The 21,256-nt window shown below is 43.1% G+C and overlaps 1 protein-coding gene across 1 annotated transcript in view; it reads right to left on the bottom strand.

Annotated features, from left to right (window-relative positions):
- Positions 1-2,650: 2,650 nt before the first annotated feature.
- The window catches only part of LOC138788269 (polycystin-1-like protein 2), a 64,415-nt gene continuing 45,809 nt past the window's right edge, over positions 2,651-21,256 (bottom strand). Inside the window, exons 28-37 of the mRNA XM_069965990.1 lie at positions 18,039-18,173; positions 17,536-17,721; positions 15,499-15,826; positions 15,007-15,140; positions 14,796-14,923; positions 14,222-14,382; positions 12,080-12,290; positions 7,626-7,727; positions 4,956-5,087; positions 2,651-3,051 (exon numbers count right to left, since the gene is read on the bottom strand). Coding sequence (XP_069822091.1) covers positions 2,938-3,051; positions 4,956-5,087; positions 7,626-7,727; positions 12,080-12,290; positions 14,222-14,382; positions 14,796-14,923; positions 15,007-15,140; positions 15,499-15,826; positions 17,536-17,721; positions 18,039-18,173 — 1,631 coding nt within the window. The 3' untranslated portion in view covers positions 2,651-2,937. The remainder of the gene's footprint in view (positions 3,052-4,955; positions 5,088-7,625; positions 7,728-12,079; positions 12,291-14,221; positions 14,383-14,795; positions 14,924-15,006; positions 15,141-15,498; positions 15,827-17,535; positions 17,722-18,038; positions 18,174-21,256) is intronic.

Below are 21,256 nucleotides of genomic sequence, written 5' to 3'. Positions count from 1 at the left end.
CTAGCCCAGTGGCATGCCAATAAGAGAGATGGGGAGTGAGGTGCTGCAGGTCTAGCACACAGCTGCTTTATGACCGGCCTCATTATATTGCTCCCCAAATACAACTTGTTTTTAACCATAATACCAGCCCCAGAAGGAAGGCCGACCCCTGGACCAGACATGGCAAGGTGAGGACTAGCGAGTGCTACTGGTGGTTTGGGCTTGGAGGCAGCTTGTGCAGATTTACTTTAAAGGGGTTGTCCGGCGATAAAAAATTATTCACAGAATAACACACATTACAAAGTTATACAACTTTGTAATGTATGTTATGTCTGTGAATGGCCCCCTTCCCCGTGTACCCGGAAGTGTGGTGCGCTATACATACCTGTCACGTGCCGACCACGGTCTCCGATCCTCAGCAGTGACGTCTTCTTCGGGAGGCCAGCGGATCTTCCCGAGTGCCGGCCACCCTCTGCAGCGTCATCCGAAGCTCAGCCGCGATTGGCTGAGCATAACTGTGCTCAGCCAATCGCGGCTGAGCAGCTGATGACGTGGCCACGTCATCAGCCGCTCAGCCGCGATTGGCTGAGCACAGTTATGCTCAGCCAATCGCGGCTGAGCGTCGGATGACGCTGCAGAGGGTGGCCGGCACTCGGGAAGATCCGCCGGCCTCCCGAAGAAGACGTCACTGCTGACGATCGCAGACCGTGGACGACACGAGATGCGGTGAGTATAATGCACCACACTTCCGGGTCTAGCGTGGGTGGGGGGAAACACGGGGAAGGGGGCCATTCACAGACATAACATACATTACAAAGTTGTATAACTTTGTAATGTGTGTTATTCTGTGAATAATTTTTTATCGCCGGACAACCCCTTTAAGGGTGCCTTCACACGTACCGGATCCGCAGCGGATTTCACACTGCTAATTTGCAGCAAAATCCGCTGCGGATCCATTGGCAATTATTTTCTATGAGAATACATACAATGGGATTGACATCCCGCTGCGAGTATGTAAGTTAACCCCCCGCCAGAGCATACTGTACCTTCTCCACGTTCCGGCACGCTTTGGGGGTGCCCGGCACTGATTGGCTGAGCAGGACGTCCAGCTGGGAACCCCCGAAGCAATAGATCCACAGAAGATTTCACATGTGAAGCTACCCTAAATGTATCGGTATCCCTCCCATTATAAGTTGAAATGGTATGTATGGCAATATTGTGTGGCAGTAAATAATAAAGCTGCCCCATCTTACAGCTTCTCTGAGCAATGCAGCTTCATAGAATTCCAGAATCTAGTGAAGAAGAACAGAACAGGGAAAGGATACACAATCTATAGAAAGTATCTGTCTGCAAAGCTTCTATGTTTATTATGTATAATGGTAACTTAGCAGCAATAAAATATGGCTAAAATAAGAAGGTCTAGTGGATACAAGAAGGGCATACACATGAGCTAGCTGTACAGGTGGATAATATATATACACTTAGATGCATTGTATCATGTTGTCATAATCTGAATGTGTCTTTTACTTGTGGTTTCTGGCTGGAGCTTGTGCCCATAGTCTTCTGCCTGTATCATTTCAGAGATGCAGCAAGTCCCGGTTGCTTGAAGAGATCCGTGTTCTCCGATAAAGCTGTGAAAGCTTTACGTGGGTTTCTCCTTGTCTCATTGTTCATCTGCTGACATGATGCAGCAATAAAATGGTGGGCTCTGAGCTTGGGACCCCAGACATACGTGGGAGAGAAGGGGGTACAACGCTCATGAACCTATGTATGCCTGTTTGGCTTTTTCATAACTTAGAATCCCTTATAAATAACTTTTCAAATAAATATCTGTATCAAGAAAACATTAAAACTTCTGAGATTTGGAGTCCTGGAAATTATAGTTCAGTTGAAATCATTCTTTCTTTGGGAATTAGTTGGAGACCCTGCTCTCTGAGTATTGAACAACTGGTTGGTCGAGGGGTTCAATTCCCAACAGCGTCACTGATCAACTGCTTAAAGGGGCACAAACAAGTACAATGGCCCCTCAAACAGGAGACTGGCAAGGGGGGCCCTGAGGATAGGCCGTCAGTTTAATAAAACTGGATAATCCCTATAGGTGTGGTAAATAAAAGGCCAATGACTTTAAAGAGAACCAATCACTGTTATACCACATATAATGCTGTTAGTGGCTTCTAGTAAAGCTGCTAAAGTGTTTTCTTACCATACTTAGTGTCATCTTCATAGGGGGTATATAGAAGAAAACATTGTCTAATTGCAGCTCATGCAGCAGGGAGAGAGGCGGGAACTAGTCACTTGAGCAGAGGTGGCCCATAACTAGTCATGGCTCTCTGTCTGTCAGCGCACTCTGCAGGGATGATTGACAGGCATAGATGCTTTTAACGGGCCTCTTCCTGTCAATCATCCCTGCAGAGTGCACTGACAGGCAGAGAGCTGTGACTAGTTACAGCATCTCTCCATGCAGAGTGCTCCAGAATAAAACATTTTCTTTTATATACCCCCTAGGAGGACGGCACAGCAAGTATGGTAACAAAATACTTTAGCGGCTCCTATTAGGAGCTTCTAACAGTGTTATAGGCACTGTGATTGGTTCACTTTAATGACCTAGGGCTGGGGGGGGTTTCAAACAGCAGCCCTCCAGCTGTTGCAAAACTACAATTCCCATCATGCCTTAGCTGTCCAGCCATTATAGGAATTGTTTTGCAACAGCTGGAGGGCTGCAGTTTAACATCTGTACCCTCCTAGGTGCCCGAACATTATCTGTCCACCAGTGAGACCGGTATTATTTTCCAAAAAATAAGTATAATAAGGACATCCATAAACCTTGTGCCCAGGAACAGATGACAAATACAGCAACCTATCACATTTTCACTGTCGTTTTCCTACTGAATAAGCATATGCATGGTTACAGTGTAGTTACATGACCAATAATTTAAAAACATAATATAGAATAAATCTTCAGTTATTCTGACAATTTGCATTAGTCCCGCCATCTTCCTTCTTATGTCGTAGTCCAAGAAAGCTGCATATGTTCATCAACATGAGATCAACAATTTCTTCTTCTTCTGATGCCTGTAATAGAGACGCATTTAGTTTCTATGGTGTAGGAAATTCACACACTGCCCTTGGCCATCTATTTTAAAAGCTTATGGTATTTACTGTAGATAAAACATTGGTGCAGGTGGTTAGAACCTACTGGAAGTCATGCAAATTTTTTTTTTCTTTTTTTTTACATACATGCATGCTTAAAGGGAACCTTTCACCAAAATCTATCACCATCATATTATAGAGAAGGAAAAACTGAGCAGACTGATATATACTTTTGAGTTAAAAGATTCAGTATAACTTGTAACGTGTTGATTGAAATCCCTGCTTATTCTGTATGCAGTGGACAGTGTCACTCAATAGTAGGATCACTCACTGGACTCTTTAACCTGGAAACATTAGAGGTTTTTATCAATAAATAACAAGTTATACTGAATCATTTACCATAAGGCCATGTTCACACAACATATGTTTTGTATAAATCACGGCCGTTGTTGCAATTTGCAACAACAGCCGTGATTTATACAAAACATTTGTATGTGCATGAATGGAATCCCGGCCGGAGTGTATACACATAGCATACGCTCCGGCCGACATGTCAGTTTTGTGCGTCCACTATTAATTGAATGGCAGTTTGCACAATGGAGCGTGCGGCTCCGGACGCACTCTCCATTGTGTGCAATGGTGAATTTATCAGAAATGAAGATGATTTTCAGTAACATCGGCTGTTCTGTGACCCGGCTGGGCCACACAACTGCTGGTGTTTCACAATGTGTGAACATTGCCTAAAGATATATATCAATCTGCTTAGCTCCTTCTGCTCTATATCATGATGTAGATAGCTAAGGTAGCATTTTCATGGTGACAAGTTTCCTTGAGGCTGTGTTTATAGTCTGTATTGACAACAACTGTTGTTTGACACAGCCATTGTTAGCAGTGTCAAACAATGGCCGCTGTCTTGTGTGCTCACCCAGACAATACTGCAGTATCAGCCGGATGAACATAATTTTATTTCTATTTGGATTGTGGGCACCTTTTGGTGTTCATTATTTTCTGCGGCTGCAGTTCAACAACGGCCGTAGTGTATACTGTGTGTAACCACTACAGCCATTGTTGCATTGAAATCAGTGCAAATCAGGCAAAGCTGTCTTCATTACAGAGAAGCAAAATAAAGACGGGTTTGCCAAGTCCATTATAACCTAAGAAGAGGGGAGGGATGAGTGAGCAGGAAGAGGATTTTGAGACTCTCTCTCTCTCTCTCTCTCCTCTCTGTGCTCACTCATCCTTTTTGACCTCCCCCCCATAGACTATAATGGACACAGAAATCCTTCTTGTTCTGAAGGGGGAGGGGCAGGAAAACAGCTTTTTGAGTACAGAAGGAAACTCTTTTGCTTAATAAAACCTATTACAGAGTTTCTTAAAATCAGTTGTCCAATTGATATTTATTGATTTCTGAAAACTGACATTTAAATGAAAGTTACGCTTTAAGGAACACTCTGAGTAAACTTATACTATGTTCTGCCTTGTCTGAGTGGTCTATCTTTCATGTTTCTTGGATCCCTGTATCCCTAACAGTGTAGAGGAACAGTATGTTCATACATACCAAATGTGCATATTCCAAATCCAAAATGTATTTTACTAAATGATCCACAGGAGAAGTCCAAGGCATACACCCAGATTTCTGCTGCAGATATGTGAATAGACCCTATCAGTTTTGCTTTTAGGGTTACCGTTTTTTCCTTGTTCAATGTTCACTTGCAAGAGTACGGCACAGCACTGTCTCTGAAGAGGAGGACAGCAAAGCCTGAAGCAAGAGACTCCCTCTGCAGCTGATGGCACGGCACAGTATGGCACAGACTTCCAGTGGGTGAGCTTTATTCAAAGTAAGCTTTGTCGGAATACCCCTTTAATTCTGCTGTATTATCACTAACCTGATGGTTCTTTTGTTCTTCACTAAATGCCACCAAGATAACCGAAATAAAAAGATTCAATACCATGAAAGTCATGAAAATAATACACGATCCAACCAGGAAAGAGCCCAACACTGGGTTATAATCCAACACCTAAGAACAGAGAGACATAGAATAACCATGAAAATGATGTAGTGTAGTAAGCAACAGTATCATCAAGTCTCTTATATGTAAACTGTGGCCTTCACTTAAAGTGTCACTTTTGTGTTAAAAAAAAGCCTTTGACATGTCATATACACATCAATAGTTTTGATAGAATTACAAAGAAAGAATGCAAGCACAACTAAAGTGAACCTCATAAAAAGATGGGTGCTACTAACGATCTAAAAGCTGAACAATGCATCGAAAAAGTAAGAATATATATATAGATCGTCCCGGGAGCCCCCCCCCCCCCCCCCATAGCTTCCCGCGCCCCCCACACTTACCCACTTGCTGTTGGCGCATTTAATAGCATCCGCAGTAAATGGGGAACAAGGAGCAACCGAACACTGACCTGACTTGCTTGCTCCTGGAGATCGCCCATGTAATAGCGGCTTTAGGCTGAAATCATTTAGTGAAGTACTAAATACTTATTTGGGGAGATTTTTTTATAATTTCAAAAACTATTGTTTTACTTAAATGACACCATGCTGCTTTGCTACCAATATTAAAGAAGAGTTTCTCTAAATGAAGTGAATGAGTAGGTTCTGCCAAGTAGCAGAGGTCTTATAAAGCTGTTCAGAAGCTCGTGTCTACATACATATATATATGTCACAGCCGCGGCGGCGTCCCGCGTTCCGGGCCGCCGCCGCGACCGCTTCCTGCCCCATGCAGCAGCCGGTGTCCATAGTCGGGGACCCGGCGCTGCTATCACCTCGGCCCCGGGGGGCGCCTCACCTCTCCACGCTCCTGTCTCCCGCTGTGCCGGCCGGCGCGCGTCCCCGCCTCCTAGGGCGCGCGCGCGCCGGCTGTCTCAGATTTAAAGGGGCAGTGCGCTCCTAATTGGTAGTTGCACCTAATCACTCCCCTATAAATCCCAGCATGCCCTGTCCCCTGGGTTGGAGCCTCTACATGCTTCCCATAGCGTTTGGCCCAGCTCCCTGTTGTTCCTGTGTCCTGTCCGTTACCTAGTCCCAAGTCCCTGTTCCTGAGTCCTGTCCGTTACCTGGTCCCAAGTCCCTGTTCCTGGTTCCTGTTCCCCTGTCACTCCACCTGTTCCCGTGTCCAGCCTGTCACGTGCTCTCTCATCTGCAGACTATTGCCTGTGCCATCTCCTGCCACGCCTCGCCTGCCGACACCAGCAACCAAGCCAGGGGTAGCGACCTGGGGGTCGCCTGCCGCAGCAAGTCCATCCCGCCTTGCGGCGGGCTCTGGTGAAAACCAGCGGCCCCTTAGACTCCGCTCCCTGGTGAGGTTTGTGCCATCGCTGGTGCCGGTCCAGTGGATCCACTACTCCGGGCGTTACAATATATATATATATATATATATATATATATATATATATATATATATTGTTGCAAGTATGCAGAAAACAATAAAGAGGCTATGCTTACCTCTCTGTGCTCCACCAGTGTCCTCCTACAGGTCTCAAGTGCCCCTTGCTAAACAATCCCGCCTCCATGTCCAAAACAGACTTTTCTGGGGGTGAAAGCCTTCTCAGCCAATCACTGGCTGCGGCATTGTCTCAGTCAGTGATTGGCTGAGCATGCTGTCACTTCCAAAATAAGTCTGTCTTGAAAGTGGAGGCAGGATTGTTCTGCAGGGGACACCAGAGACCCTTAGGAGGACACTAGGGGAGCATGGAGAGGTAAGCATTTTTTTTTTTAGAAAAAAATGAAGCGTTAACGAAAAATAAGCAGATAACTAATTGCATGGATAAAGCAAGTCCTTACATACAATAATAATAAAAAACTACTGAAAGCTATGAATTACTTTGTATGTAGAGGAACAGAGTGTTTTCAGGGACCTTTACAGATCACACAGGGTCAAAGAAAAATAAAATAGAGCCTCCCTTACCTGGTGCCCAAAGGAGCAACTCATCCTGGCCTAGGTACAGAACAGTACAGGACACGTAGTATCACTGTACTGTAGAGAGGAGATACTAGACAGCCAATCACTGCATGCACTTTACTAATACTGGGTTGTTACACCTGTGCTGCAGATCCTGACTGTCTGTATCATTATATGTTGAGTCTTGTCTCAAGTTACAATGGTCTAGAAAGGACCATTGTATGTTGAAAATATTGTAACCCAAGGCCACTGTATAAAATTTTCCCTAGCCAGATAACCCCTTTAAGTTCATGAGGTTGTGACACTCAATGTAGAGGGTTGGGGGTTGGAGATCCATGTAAATACCAATGTCATACAGAAGTTAGTTTTGTGTGGGTTATCTTACCTCTAAAAAAACAGAATGCTCTTGAGGTACTCATAAATGTATGTAAGAATGTTTTTATTTCCCTAGTGGGAGCTCTATCTTGCATGTAGCTAAGATTATGGGAATAGGGTGTAAAGGTGATTCAGCATACCACAAGAATAGCAGTTGTAGAAGGCAGGCCCTGCAGTTGCCAGGAGTTGCATAGCACAATTTAAGTCATTCAGAAAATGCTTCCCTTTTCACTGCAATGCAATGCAATGAGCTTTGTTTTACAATACCTCCTCATAGTTGAAGATTCCCAGCTGAAGGCTGACCATAGTCTTTGCAGAGTCGAACACAGTCTTGTAAGAATAAAGCTTCCATCCAAATATCAAATTACACTGTAACCAACAGTAATAGACACATATTAACAAATTCCTTCATTTTCATCACTCTCTATCTTGCAATACAAAAAGGTGCATTTAGTCATGTGCCTTGAAGGAAAAAGAATATATATATATATATATATATATATACACTACCGTTCAAAACTTTGGGGTCACATTGAAATGTCCTTATTTTTGAAGGAAAAGCACTGTACTTTTCAATGAAGATAACTTTAAACTAGTCCTAACTTTAAACAAATACACTCTATACATTGTTAATGTGGTGAATGACTATTCTAGCTGCAAATGTCTGGTTTTTGGTGTAATATCTACATAGGTGTATAGAGGCCCATTTCCAGCAACTATCACTCCAGTGTTCTAATGGTACAATGTGTTTGCTCATTGGCTCAGAAGGCTAATTGATGATTAGAAAACCCTTGTGTAATCATGTTCACACATCTGAAAACAGTCTAGCTCATTACAGAAGCTACAAAACTGACCTTCCTTTGAGCAGATTGTGTTTCTGGAGCATCACATTTGTGGGGTCAATTAAACGCTCAAAATGGCCAGAAAAAGAACTTTCATCTGAAACCCGACAGTCTATTCTTGTTCTTAGAAATGAAGGCTATTCCATACGAGAAATTGCTAAGAAATTGAAGATTTCCTACAATGGTGTGCACTACTCCCTTCAGAGGACAGCACAAACAGGCTCTAACCAGAGTAGAAAAAGAAGTGGGAGGCCGTGTTGCACAACTAAGCAAGAAGATAAGCACATTAGAGTCTCTAGTTTGAGAAACAGACGCCTCACAGGTCCCCAACTGGCATCTTCATTAAATAGTACCCGCAAAACACCAGTGTCAACATCTACAGTGAAGAGGCGGCTGCGGGTTTTTGGGCTTCAGGGCAGAGTGGCAAAGAAAAAGCCATATCTGAGACTGGCCAATAAAAGAAAAAGATTAAGATGGGCAAAAGAACACAGACATTGGACAGAGGAAGACTGAAAAAAAGTACTGTGGACGGATGAATCCAAGTTTGAGGTGTTTGGATCACAAAGAAGAACGTTTGTGAGACGCAGAACAAATGAAAAGATGCTGGAAGAATGCCTGACGCCATCTGTTAAGCATGGTGGAGGTAATGTGATGGTCTGGGGTTGCTTTGGTGCTGGTAAGGTGGGAGATTTGTACAGGGTAAAAGGGATTCTGAATAAGGAAGGCTATCACTCAATTTTGCAACGCCATGCCATACCCAGTGGACAGCGCTTGATTGGAGCCAATTTCATCCTACAACAGGACAATGACCCTAAACACACCTCCAAATTGTGCAAGAACTATTTACAGCAGAAGCAGGCAGCTGGTATTCTATCGGTAATGGAGTGGCCAGCGCAGTCACCAGATCTGAACCCCATTGAGCTGTTGTGGGAGCAGCTTGACCGTATGGTACGCCAGAAGTGCCCATCCAACCAATCCAACTTGTGGGAGCTGCTTCTAGAAGCGTGGGGTGCAATTTCTCCAGCTTACCTCAACAGATTAACAGCTAGAATGCCAAAGGTGTGCAATGCTGTAATTGCTGCAAAAGGAGGATTCTTTGACAAAAGCAAAGTTTGATGTAAAAACAAAGTTTTTTCAAATACAAAATTATTTCTAACCTTGTCAATGTCTTGACTCTATTTTCTATTCATTTCACAATGTATGGTGGTGAATAAGTGTGACTTTTCATGGAAAACACAAAATTGTTTGGGTGACCCCAAACTTTTGAACAGTAGTGTGTGTATATATATATATATATATATATATATATATATATATATATATATATATATTAGTACTTAACAACAGGTAGTGCACCGCAATCCTGGGTGCCAGAGAAGTCAGACTAGATGTATAGTTGTTCCAATGTACAAACTTCAGCGGCACTCCAAAAGTAAAGGTGAGCAGTGTTTTTATTCCATCAATCATAATACAAAAACAGGTGCAACGTTTCAGCTTACAACTGGAACCTTTTTCAAGCATGCTTGAGCTAATAAAAACTGGCAGGTCCTGCAATTGTTGTATTTCTAAAACACAGTTGAGGCCCAGGCAGTGACTGGTGCTTGGGCCTCAAACGTAAAAGGGGCACCTCATGACCCTGTTGTTAGCTACTGAGGCTTGCCACTAGAGACAGCAGAGGGGCATGTTGAGTGTCAAGACTGCTGTAGAGCCACAACCTGAAGAGAGAGCTATTGGAAACCCGACAGACTGGAGGAGGTTAAAGAGACTTTCCCAGCAATATTTAGATACTGTGTGTATGTGAGACAAGTTAGAACTGCAATCATAACTGCTCTTACCTCTCTGAAATTATATGGGATATTCCCATCTGGATATTTATAGCATAGTCACAGGAAATGAAATAAAAGTCGGAATTAATGTGGGTCTCACCTATGGAACTTGTACCTTTCTACAGCTTAAAGGGGTGCTCCAGCATGGGGGCACTTTCTGGGGGGGATCGGGGAGGAGGTGGCTGAAATAAAAGACGTCCACTCACCTCCCCGGTTCCAGCGGCGGGTCACTCATTGCGGCGCTCCGATCCCCGGTTCCCGGCCGCTTCCTGGTGTCTGACGCCGCCCGAGACGCTACGTCTTAGGGCCACTCAGCCACTCAGTGAAGGAGGCGAGATCCGTTTGAAGTCCGCTCGGATCCCGCCTCCTTCACTGAGTGGCTGAGCGGCCCTGAGACGTAGCGTCTCGGGCGGCGTCAGACACCAGGAAGCGGCCGGGAACCGGGGACCGGAGCGCCGCAATGAGTGACCTGCCGCTGGAACCGGGGAGGTGAGTGGACGTCTTTTATTTCAGCCACCTCCTCCCTGGTCCCCCCCAAAAAGTGCCCCCACACTGGATAACCCCTTTAAGGGTCCTTTGGCAGCCCCTGGCATCTGTCTGTTTTACACAGTTTATGTAATCCCCATTAATATTAATGGGAGTTACCTAAACATTATAGGTAGTTAGGCAGTCGAGGAAGCTGCGGGTCCCTGAAGTATGACCCACATCCAACAGACATTTATGACACTTAAGAAGTGTGCCTGATCTTCAGATTTTCTTTTACTGATTAGAGTTGGATACTAAAAGTTGTTCCTTTATTCTAATCTGTTTCTTTTTTCTGGCTGTATTTCACTCCTTTTACATTGTTATGGGGGCTGTCATCTTGCCTGAGCTTTTTTTTTACCAGGATTCATTGACATGTTTTACAGTAAAAGTCATGGACATAGACAACAATAGACAGACTCTGTCCCCTTGAGAGGAATAAAAACATTTCTGAGGGTCCTCTGTAACATTTGAAGGGGTCATTCCACAGGGAGCTGCTGTTGTCTTGATTGTATTGATGTTATTTATCTACTGGTATCACCGGACACTGTCAGGTCATGTTCACACTGCGTACGAATCCGTACGCAGGTCTTACGCTGCCGTACATGTGCGGCTGAAACTACGAGCGTGCAAAAAAATCGACATGTGGCCGGATGCGTACGCAGCGCAAACATACGCCCGCAGTACAGTTATGCTTTCCTAGCTTGTTTCGAAGCGATCTGAGGCAGGTCATTTACTTGGAAATCTTCGCCCAGCCCCGTAAACCACACAGAACCTTTTGGATCAAAAAATCAAGTTCAATTTGGCTGAAATAAGTACTTCGTACGGGACCGTATGGAAATCCACGGCCGTGAGTTTCAACATTTCCGTCCTCAAGCAATGGTCTTGTTCATTTTTCACGGCGCCGTATTCAACCTCAAACTACGTGCGTATATTCGCGGTTCGCACTACGGACGGATTCATACGCAGTGTAAACATAGCCTAATGCTGTACAGATCACTTTATAGCACCCTCCTCTTATCACCAAAGACCGAACAGGAAGTCCCATCTTAGTTTTAGCCTCAGTGGTGAGAATGAAAACTGCAAGATCGCAGGGTTAATTTACAGTATTAGATAGAGATGAAAAATGTAAAATTAGAATAAACATCACCACAAATTCTTAAAAAATAAAACAATAAGACATTTTCTGATGACACATTCCCTTCAAAAGCACCAAGCTAGTTGTCTCTTACTGAGGGAGTTGTGTAATGGTAATTGTGTATGAATTGTACCATCTTTGGTTCTAGTACTCCTGTAAAGTGGTTGATTCCAGATCTCCTACAGTCTTCTCTGTGGTTTACATGCTACACCTGTGCAGTCTCATTACACAATAACACATAGGTAGTAGAAGAGGCATTTTTTAAATGATTCTAAATGAAATTTGTTATGTTTTTCTTGATGTAATAGAGTAAAATATTATTTATCCATGGTCAACACCTCTAACTAAAAACATGACTACAGCCCTTAAGTATAAGATTATGGAGTCACTCACGGCAATGGAATAGGCCAGGAACATTATAACAATGACAGTAATAAATCCAGAGATGTCTCCCCAGGCTCTGCGAAGTGTTGCTGTGATCATGTTAAGTTTTGGGTTCAGTCTCAGGAGATGCCACAGTTTAATAGTTGACAGAAGTACTAAGAAGGCAATGAGGTAGCCCAATGCAGCATCTGCTGCTGCGGTTTCATTAAAACTCACAAACCTAGAAAACACAGAAAAAAAAGAAAACAGTGCTTTATTTTATTATGTGACCACTATACATATGGGTACAGCATAAGCAATGAAACTACTTGCAAATTAGTAAGAGCAGATATCTACAAAGAGCAAAAATTTTTTCCTTATCCCAGAAAAAATCCTATGCCTATTATGTATGTCACTTCCCTGAAATCTGCTGTCCACTGCCAGTTGTTAGGCTCAGTTTGTCTCTAAGAACAGAGACATAGGATGGAACACTGGAGGAGGGGCTTAGCTAGTGTTATGTTCAGGGGAAAGGCTGTGTTTCTGCGAGTAATCTCTGAGTCTTTTTCCTCCATAGAGTCCACCCTGTGCCTAAAAGGTAAATCAAGGCTTCTCTTATTTCCTCTGCTTCCTCATAGTTTGCAATCTTGCCATCATCATCATTATCAGCAGCAGCTGTTCAATGCTTAGTGTAACCCCTTCCTTTTTGTGCTACTGCGGTTTCTTTCCTTTCTGCTCACATGATTCCTTGTCACCACCACATGATCCCCTTGTCACCACCACATGCTATTTCATCAGCACTATGTCCTGTGATCAGCCAGAAAAGTAAGGGAGAGGAAGCGCCTATGTGAACATTGCTGGCAAGCATCCTAGCACTGGGTTAGAGAAAGAATGGAGGGAATAAGAGATAGCTTTGCAACATGGAGTGTACATATTCTCAGGTGCTCAAAAACAGCAGTGAAAGCACTTAAATTTCTTTGTCAACACTCTGAAATGTTAAAGAAGAAATCCAGCGAAAATATATATTAAACTATTGTATTGCCCCCCAAAAGTTATACAAATCACCAATATACACTTATTATGGGAGATGCTTATAAAGTCCTTTTTTCCCTGCACTTACTACTGCATCAAGGCTTCACTTCCTGGATAACATGGTGATGTCACGACCCGACTCCCAGAGCCCACAGCCCGTGCGGGCTGTGGCTGCTGGAGAGGATGATGGCAGGGGGATGCTCAGTGTCCCTCCAGTGCCCTGTGTCCCTCAGTGTCCCCCTGCCATCATCCTCTCCAGCAGCCACAGCCCGCACAGCTCTGGGAGTCGGGTCGTGACATCACCATTTTATCCAGGAAGTGAAGACTTGATGCAGTAGTAAGTCCAGGGAAAAAGCAATTCCCGTAATACGTATATATTGGTGATTTGTATAACTTTTTTGGGGCAATACAATACTTTAATATAAATTTTCGCCGGACTTCTCCTTTAAGTACAGTTACTGTTTAAAATAAATATATGAATTTTAGGCCAGGTTCACACAGCGTCCAGTGTCTGTGAAGATCATCCTGGCCCATACTGCAGTATCGGCCAAATGAACTTAATTTGTGCTGAATTGGGATGCGGGTGCATCCGTGTGCGGCCATGGAGTGTGCGGCTGGAGCCCACTGTCAGTTTTCACTGCGGCCACTAGGGATCTCTGCCGGAGTGTATACTATGTGTATGACTGCAATGCAATGTAAATTTTCTATTAATCCCGGCCGTTGTTGCAAATCGGCAGCAACGGCCATGATTAATAGACAATTTACATTATGTGATCTTAGCCTTAGGATGCGCAGCCTACCGCATCTGAACACAGCATTTTATTTCTCTGCTGCTTATATGTAGTTGTAATGTCAAAGCTAAGTGCTTAGAACATTGTTTTTTCTTTGTACTACATTGTCCTGTGCTATAATTGCCTCACTTGCTAGTTAAAAGTGGATTATGTAACTTGCCTCTTTCTTGCTGCAGACAGAGCTAGGTCAAAGTACATTCCCAGAACCGCAGGACACTAATCCCTGCAAATCTTTCATATAAACTAATCTGCTCTGTGTGACACAGGGAGGCCTATGCACAACTCCTTCTACAAAGTATGGCGTGTTACATAGGTTTATGAAAGATGGGCCATGATGGCATTTTCAATTTACTCATCCTTGTGGTCCTGGTAGTAGTTAATATCCCTGTTTCCAAGAATAGTCCGTTTCACGAAGACAGATAAGGCGCTCCAACTTATAAGGATTATTGCCAACTCCAGCAAGTTCCATTTGCTCCGAAAATATCCCCACTTTTGAGCTTTTATAAGTTTCCCCTGTATACAGTATATAAAATAATGTGACCTTATTGTAAAATAAAGTTTACCAGACTTATTCACTCCTCACTATTCAGTTTAATTTCTACGTGCACTTTAACTTTTTTATAGCTTCAGAACATATAGACGAGAAATTAGACAACTTTACAAAGTCTTCTTTGAAAATATCCTATTATTTTGTACATGCAATTCCTATGTAAACCTATGTGTCTATGTGGTGACAGACTACAAACAGACCCTGTGTATTATAACACAGCAGTCATATAAAATTAAGGATTTGAAACATTTAACCATTGTGGAGCCACAATGTAGCACATCCACAGTTTAGGGAAAGCTATGTGAATTTACTATGATATTTATCTTTCCAGGATGTTATAAACATCTAAGGATGGACTATGGAAAGACCTCCATACCTGTATCACCATGTAGTAAATAACAAAGAGAAAATAAATCACTTCAGCCGCCACAACAAAGATATGTAAGCCATCAGTGTATGGATACAAGCGGATGCTCTGGAGATCAGCATGAGTCTGGAAGGTGCCTTAAAGACAAGAAGGTGATGCTTTCAATTACTCTCCATAGTTGCTGGTTAGTATTTAGTAAATCTATCACTGCCATTCTTACCTAATGCTTTTGTCTCAAACATCAGCCTGACAAGGCAGAATAGGTTGACATTGGCGTTGTAAATGGTAAACTCAACAAAAACTGCCCTGGTGTAAGTGTCCAGCCAGATGTTGTTATAGAGATATTGCAGGACCCTATCAGGAATATAATGAATAAAATACTAATATCAGCCAGTGATGTAATCTATGATAGCTAAAGGGGTTATCCAGTGCTACAAAAACATGGCCACTTTCTTCCACAGAAACAATTAATCTTGTCTCCAGTTTTGGTGGCGTTTTGTAACTTTGTTCCATTGAAGTGAATGGAGCTTAATTGCAAACCTCATCTGAAGTGGAGACAAGAGTGGTGCTGTCTCTGGAAAAAAAGTGGCCATGTTTATGTAGCCCTGGATAAGCCCTTTAAGCTAGAGCAGTCCTTTGATTCATGTCATGTCTGCTTGGAACAAAGATGATTATTTGGTTATGCAGCAAGTAATTGGATTAGATAAATTACCCAGAAGCAGCAGTCCGATCACCTCCTAAATCCACTACATAGCCCCCTCCTCGGTATGTGCTCAGTCGACCCCATGTAGGGTGACTTCTAAGCTTGGACTGGCTTCTGTAGCTCCATGCCGAACTGGAGTCAGATGAATTGCTCAAAGCTGAGATATTCCACTGTTCACCATACTGCTCCATATCTTCGGAATCCAGAGAATAAGGAGCCCGACAGTCTTCAATTGTGGTTTGTAGGACGTGAGCTACAGGGCAGGTGTCCTTCTTAACTCGAACTTGTCGGATCCTCGCACTGCCAACAAGCTTTGAGTTGCCATCTGTTACAAAGCCTGTTTCAAAGAAAACAAAAGTTGTCTGGTTTACAAAACACATTTTAAATACACATCGATACCTGGTCGCACGACAAGAAATACAGTGTTGCACTGCCTGTCTCGCTGAAGTGAATGAGGACCCTACAGTCTCAGAAAATGTATCCAAGTTGTAGCGCAACGCAATTCACTTGTAGGAATGAAGGGCTAGCACAACCAGGCAGTGTGAGATGATGACTTGCATTGCCTGGTAGCCCTGTGTAGCCCCTAAGGGCTGTATTATATGGTCTGATATCCTGGATAATCGAGTGCCAGTCTGCTAGATCGTTGTTCACTTAATAAGACTCAATTATCATGCAGCAAAGGCTGCATGGACATCACTAGTGATGTCCATGCAGCCTTGTTTTAAAGGTGTAAAAGAACTTACCTGCCCACGTTCCCCCGGTGTCCTACAGCCTTGTTTGTGGGATTACTTGGTCACAGCTGCAGCTGCAGCTCACACTTCTGGTCTTGACTCTAAAGAAACAGGCTGCTTAGCCTATGACTGGGAGAGACGGAACAGTGCCTTGGCTAGTGATTGGCTGAGTGGCCTGTCACTTCATAGATGGATTTGAAAGTGCTGGAGGTGGCTGTAATGAGTGGGAAGTCACAGAAACAAAGCAGGCAGACACCGGGGAAATAAGGACAGGTAAGTATATGTCTTTATTATTTTCTTTATCCTCGCATCACATGTTGGATGTGCACAATTATTACACGTAGTGATGTACGGCCAGTAACTGCTAATTTTCAAACATGTTGAAAGATAATGATTAGCCAATGATTGGTTCCTCAGCTGATTGTTGTCTATTACACAAAGCAATATCTGCCCAAATCTGCCTGATTCGGCAGATAATCACTGTCCATGCAGCCCTTGTTTTTAAATGTAAAATAATTAACTGTACACATACTTCTCCACACTCCTTGTGTTCTTCTCGCTTCTGCCTGCTGTCCGCAGCCACCGCTGGAACTTCAGAGCTGGTCAGGCTGCTCAGCCAATCACTGGCCACGGCCTTGTCCTGTCTCGGTCAGTGATTGGCTGAGCGGCCTGTCACTTCAGAAACCACCTCTGAAGTTCCAGCGGTGGCTGCAGACAGTGGGCGGAAGCGTAGAGAACACTGGGGATCGGGGACAGATATGTATACAGTTTTTTTTTACACAGTCATCAGCTGTCAGATGTGAATCGCTATGTGTAATAGCCGATGGCCGATGATTTTTCAGCAGGTTAAAAGATGATTGTTGCCATTGGCTGATCGTTGTCTTTACTACATATACATACTACTATCGCTTCATCTAATAGGGCCTTAAACTGAAACTTCCTGTTCTGTACAGATCATCTCCCAGCAGTGCCCTTCTTAACAACACAGCTAGGAGTACATTCGAAGATGATACCAGTATATAGATAACAGAGGTACACACAAAGCACACCCAGAAGGCTTTGTCATTCATTTGAATGGGACAAGTCCTGTCTATTGTCCAATGACCTTGTCCTACTTCATGATGATTGCAATGACTTCCCAATCGTAAGCAGGTGGTATGGAGGATCCTAACAGCAAACTCTCTGGTGATCAGCAGTTAGGAGCAAAAATAAAATACACAGCCTGCATGCTCATGAATATCAGATAAAACCAGATGTTACAATGTTTTAAATTACCAGAAAGAAGCAATTTGAAATGACTACAACTGATACCTACCTGGATAAATTCCATATAAATTATTGATCAAGGTAGTGTTTGCCCAAGTAAAGAAATCTTGGTAACTACATACTTTCTCAAGTCCATTAGTGAAGCTGCTTTCAATATGCTTATTGAGGTAGTAAGCACTTGGATCTCTCTGCCCATATGCAACTAGAAGAAGCATCCATAGAAATCCCAAGTATGCTGCAAGACAGAAGTCACAGGAGTCTTACATAACATAGAATAAATAAATGGCATCACAGGAGTCTTACATAACATAGAATAAATAAATGGCATCACAGGAGTCTTACATAACATAGAATAAATAAATGGCATCCGATAGTTTTGTTCTGTTCAGCCATTTTGTACACAGGAGCTATAAGATGAATAATGATTGTACTATAGTTATAGGTTTCACCATTCACACTGACAATTTTATGGATATAAATAGGAGATAAATGAGTTGCAGTCAGCCCTCATGACATACAGTAGAGTATCTTACCAACAGGTTGAAAGCTTACCCAGTATTTCCCGTATTAAAGCGAACACCTTTTGCTCTTTTATATAGATATTCTTCATTCTTGAGACATCGGTGGGAGGAGGCGGTTGGTATATGTTACTATCTCTGGGAGGTTCTAGAATAAGGTCTGGATCTCCTGTGGGAATATAAATTACTCATATTGGTAAATTACACATAAATCATCTAAGTGATGGATACTCGAGTACTTGTCCATTCATATCTCATATACACATAACACATAAACACATTCAAGTGTAGCTTGCATTAACTTGATCACATTGACGCACCAGCAATTTGTTAAAAATCATCCCATAAAAGTATACATTCAGAGATGGTCTTCCGTAGAGATGAGCGAACCTCAAGCATGCTCGAGTCAATCCGAACCCGAACTTTCTGCATTTGATTAGCGGTGGCTGCTGACCTTGAATAAAGCCATAAGGCTATGTGGAAAACATGGATATAGTCATTGGCTACAACCTTAAAACTTTATCCAAGTTCAGCAGCCCCTGCTAATCAAATACCGAACGTTCAGGTTCGGATCGACCCGAACCCAGTTCGCTCATCTCTAGTCTTCCGCTCATTCTGTAAAGACCAGTGCGGAGAGATGTGGCTGACACTGAGCAATACAGAAGCCGAGTCAATGAGTATTTAAAGTGTCACTGTCGTGAATTTTTTTTTGCAGAAATCAATAGTCCAGGCGATTTTAAGAAACTTTGTAATTGGGTTTATTATCCGAAAAATGCATTTTTATCATGAAAAAGCAGTTTGAAGCTCTCCCCCCTGTCTTCATTGTTCTCCTATGGAGAGAGCTAAAGAAAAGACCAAAACAGGACAACAAAGAGTTAATCTACAAATCCCTCACGGGATATTTCCTGTGACAGTCACCAGTGACCAGTCTGAGCTCGGATTACAGCTGTCACCCAGCTGCGTGCCTGTAATCCTCTGTTATCTGCTGCCGGCTAACTCCTTCCTTCCTCCTCCCCCCTCCCCTCTCCCTAGAACAGACAGGGTACGTCTCCTGCAACAAGTCACAATTTTCAGATTTTTCAGAGTGGATGAAAAAGAGGAAGGAGGGGGGGACCTGGGAAAAGGCTTTTTACATGCAGATAATGGCAGATTTGGCTAATAAACCCAATTACAAAGTTTCTTAAAATCGCCTGGATTATTGATTTCAGCAAAAAAAAAAAAATACGACAGTGACTCTTTAACCCCTAGACGACCCAGGGCGTATAGTTACGCCATGGAAGTCTGTCCCCAGACGACCTAGGGCGTAACTGTACGCCCTGGGTGTTTCTCCCGCTATGAAGCGTGCTCCGGAGCGGAGCGCGCTTCATAGCAGGTGGGGGCCGGCTGCAATCAGCAGCCGGGACCTCACCGGTAATGACACGCTGCAGCGATCGTGCTGCCGCGTGTCATTAACTCCTTAAACGCCGCGGTCGCGGCGCGACCGCGGCGTTTAAGTGTAAGTGACAGGGGGAGTCCCCTGTCACTTACCGATCGGGACCCCCGCAGTGTGACTGCGGGGGTCCCGATCGGTAAAACGGACTGCCGGAGGTCTCTCACCTGCCTCCGTGCGGTCCGATCGGCGATCTGCTACACTGAGCCTGCACAGTCAGGCTCAATGAGCAGATCGCCGATAACACTGATCAATGCTATGCCTATGGCATAGCATTCATCAGTGTAGAAATCAAACTAAACTATGTAAAAGTCCCCCAAAGGGACTTCAAATGTGTAAAAATAAAAAAGTTAAAAACACTAACACACTACCCCAAAACCCCTCCCCCAATAAAAGTTGAAATCACCCCCCTTTCCCATTATATAAATAAAACATATAAAAATAAATAAATAGATAAACATATAATATACCGTAGCGTGCGCAATTGTCTGATCTATTTAAATATAACAAGCGTCATTGCGAACGGTAAACGGCGTACACGAAAAGAGGGAAAAAAGTGCGCGGATTACCGATTTTGTTACATTATATATATAAAAAAATTAATAAAAAGTGATCAAAACGTCCGATCTTCACAAATATGGTATTAATAAAAACTAGAGATCATGGCGGAAAAAATGACACCCCATGCAGCCCCGTAGGTGAAAAAATAAAACCGTTATAAGCGTCACAATAGTCCCATTTTATTTATAATTAATTGCCAAAAAAAAGGATTTCATTTAAAAAAAATATATAACATTAGAGAATTTGCGTAAACCTGCATATGGTTGTGTTCGGACTGACCTATAGAGTAATGGTATCATGTCGCTTTTACCATATAGTGCATTACGTAGACACAGGAACCCCCCAAACATTACCATATTGCATTCTTTTTTGCGATTTCACCAATTTATATCTTCATAAATAATATATTTGGAATTCCATCATACATGTTATGGTAAAATGAAAGACGCCATTACAAAGTACAACTATTCCTGTAACAAATAAGCCCTTACATGGCTTGTAGATAGAAAACTGAGAGTGCTAGAGCTCTTAGAAGGGGAGGAGGGAAAAACGGAAACACTAAGATCAAAATTTGCGCGGTCCACTGGGTCATTTTGGGCCTGGTCCTCAAAGGGTTAAGTCAAGATCGGGTATTTAACCACATTACAAAGTTATATAACTTTGTAATGTGTGTTAAATAAGCCAAAAATTTTTTTCCCGTGGGAGTTGTCCTTTAAATAAGGGTACCTGCTGGCAATAGACACCTGTGATGTGGTGTCTGTAAGCTTCAGCAGTGTTTATCCTGCTCAGTATCTAGCTTTCCCCGTATCATGATTTTCAGCCTGTGATTATCCATGCTGTTTTCTGATGATCTAGACCTGACTTTGACCCTTTGGTATTGACCTACCCTGCCGGACCTCTTGTCTTTTGGATGTTTATTTGTTTTTTCTCCGTCATGGGATTATTGCTCATACATTCACATTTGGTATTGACCCAGCCTGTCTGACCTCTTTCCCTCTCCTATGCACATACTCCAGTGTAGGGACTGTTGCTCAGTTGAGGGGTGTTCCTTTAGGGCAGATCATGCAAATAGGCATGAACAGTGGCATGGGGAGAACAAAGCTGCACTGATCCCTACCTAAAATGACAATAGGTGATACATTCCTTTGGCAGAACTACACCTTTGCAAGGCTGGGTTCACACTACGTATATTTCAGTCAGTATTGTGGTCCTCATATTGCAACCAAAACCAGGAGTGGATTAAAAACACAGAAAGGCTCTGT

Source organism: Dendropsophus ebraccatus, chromosome 4 (assembly GCF_027789765.1).
Source record: "Dendropsophus ebraccatus isolate aDenEbr1 chromosome 4, aDenEbr1.pat, whole genome shotgun sequence".
Classification (NCBI taxonomy): domain Eukaryota; kingdom Metazoa; phylum Chordata; class Amphibia; order Anura; family Hylidae; genus Dendropsophus; species Dendropsophus ebraccatus.
This window is presented reverse-complemented; position numbering and strand designations above follow the sequence as displayed.